At 63.3% G+C, this 1,816-nt stretch overlaps 1 protein-coding gene across 1 annotated transcript; it reads left to right on the forward strand.

Moving 5' to 3' along the window:
- Positions 1–98: 98 nt before the first annotated feature.
- On the forward strand, positions 99–581 carry LOC104078032 (gap junction alpha-3 protein-like). Its single transcript, XM_009579500.1, has one exon. It carries the CDS (start codon positions 99–101, stop codon positions 579–581), a length of 483 nt encoding a protein of 160 aa, XP_009577795.1.
- The last annotated feature ends 1,235 nt before the right edge of the window (positions 582–1,816 follow it).

Genomic DNA, 1,816 nt, shown 5'->3' on the forward strand with positions numbered 1-1,816 from the left:
CGCAGCAGCAAGCGGCAGCTCGGGCTGGCAGCGGGGCCAAGCGGCAGCGCCCCAGGCAGCCCCGGCTCCCTGCGGGGGACACGCGGGGACGGGTCTGCATGCGGGGGGCCATCCTGAGGACGTACATCTGCAATGTCGTCTTCAAGGCTCTCTTGGAAGTGGCCTTCATTGTGGGCCAGTACGCCTTGTACGGGTTCCAGCTGAAGCCCCTCTACATCTGCAGCCGCTGGCCCTGCCCCAACACTGTCAACTGCTACATCTCCCGGCCCACTGAGAAGACCATCTTCATCCTCTTCATGCTGGGGGTGGCCTGCGTGTCCCTGCTGCTCAACCTGGTGGAGATCTACCACCTGGGTCTCACCAAGTGCTGGCAGGGGCCAAGCCCGAAGTCCTGCACCCTGCCCAGCCCTGGTGGCCCTGCGGGGCCCCACAGCACCCGCATCACCCTGCCCGGCAGTGGCAGCCCCGTGGCTGCTGGCAGATCCCCCCATGACTTGGCACCCCTGGGGAAGGCAGGTGCATGGCTGGGGGTGGCCAGTGGGTCCCATGGGAAGGCGCGAGCAGCAGACCTGGCAGTGTGAACATGGCCTGCAGGGATGCAGAGGGATGGGTAATGCATGGGAAGCCACAGTTGTGGTTCTGTCTCCGGGCCCTACCAGGCTCATAGCATGGACCCCACAACCAGCACAAGAGATGGGCATGGGCCCAGGGACATGGCTCAGCCGCCCTCTGTGCTCCTGAGAGCAGCAGGGCTGAAAGTAGAGCTAGGCTGGGGCAGGGTCCTGTCAGCCCTGGGGGAGCAAATAAACACCCACTGCGCCTCACTCGACTACTGCTCTGCCCACGGGCACCACGGCATCACTCTCCGACCGGTCTGTTCCATGGACACACTATGTGGCCAGGGCAGGGTCACCGCTGGGGTGGGTTGGGCTGGGCTGCAGCCTTATGGGCAAGGGATGGACAGGGAGAAGCAGGGCAGGGACAGGCAGGGCTGCCAGGCCAGCACAAGCAAGCACGGGGTCAGGGGCCATCCTAGCATGCCAGAGCTGGCAGCGCACCAGGGGACAGACAAGGTAGGAAATGCAGGCAGCACAGACAGGCAGGGATGGACAGGAGTGAGGTGCACAGCAGCAGTGGGACACTGGCCCTGCTCTCCTGCAGTGCCCACCCTGCCTGGGGGTGAAAAGCAGGGGCTGCCAAAAGTTTTCCGCGTCTTTATTTGAAATGAATGGTTTCCAGAGACACAGGGTTAGTCCTACTGCCCTGGCATCACTACAACAAGACTGGTGAGTGGCTCACTCTCCACATGGACACAGAGAACAGATGGCCCCAGGCCAGGGCCCAGAACAATATATACAGGCTCAACAGGAGACCCATGTACAGCTCAAGAAAACCGACCAGAACACGAGGAAGGGCAGGAGGCAGCAGGGAACAGCACAGCTGGAGGCAGGCTCGCCCTGGGCAGGGCACTGGCACCCCACTGCTTTGGGAGGAAGGGGGAGGCCAGGCAGAGCTCCTCGCTTTTGCCAGTGGCTGGCCCGTTTTTGCCAGTGGCTGCCCGAGCCCCTGGCCAGAGCAGAGGGACCCACTGATGGCACCTTGCACCAGGGAGGGGGATTACGCCAGGACAGGGGACAGTGGGGAGAGAGGGGCAGCCCTGGCACAGACCCTTCTCCATCAGTTGACAAAATTGAGGGAGGCGGCCCGGCTGCGTATGAGGGAGGCATCCCTGCGGTGAGGCCAGGTCTCTGCCCTCATGTTCCAGAGCTGGCTCCCTCTGCTCCCTGAAGTCAGCCCAAAACTTTCCTGCCCCTGG

The sequence above is a fragment of the Fulmarus glacialis genome, unplaced genomic scaffold, assembly GCF_000690835.1.
Source record: "Fulmarus glacialis isolate BGI_N327 unplaced genomic scaffold, ASM69083v1 scaffold42166, whole genome shotgun sequence".
In the NCBI taxonomy this organism is placed as follows: Eukaryota; Metazoa; Chordata; class Aves; order Procellariiformes; family Procellariidae; genus Fulmarus; species Fulmarus glacialis.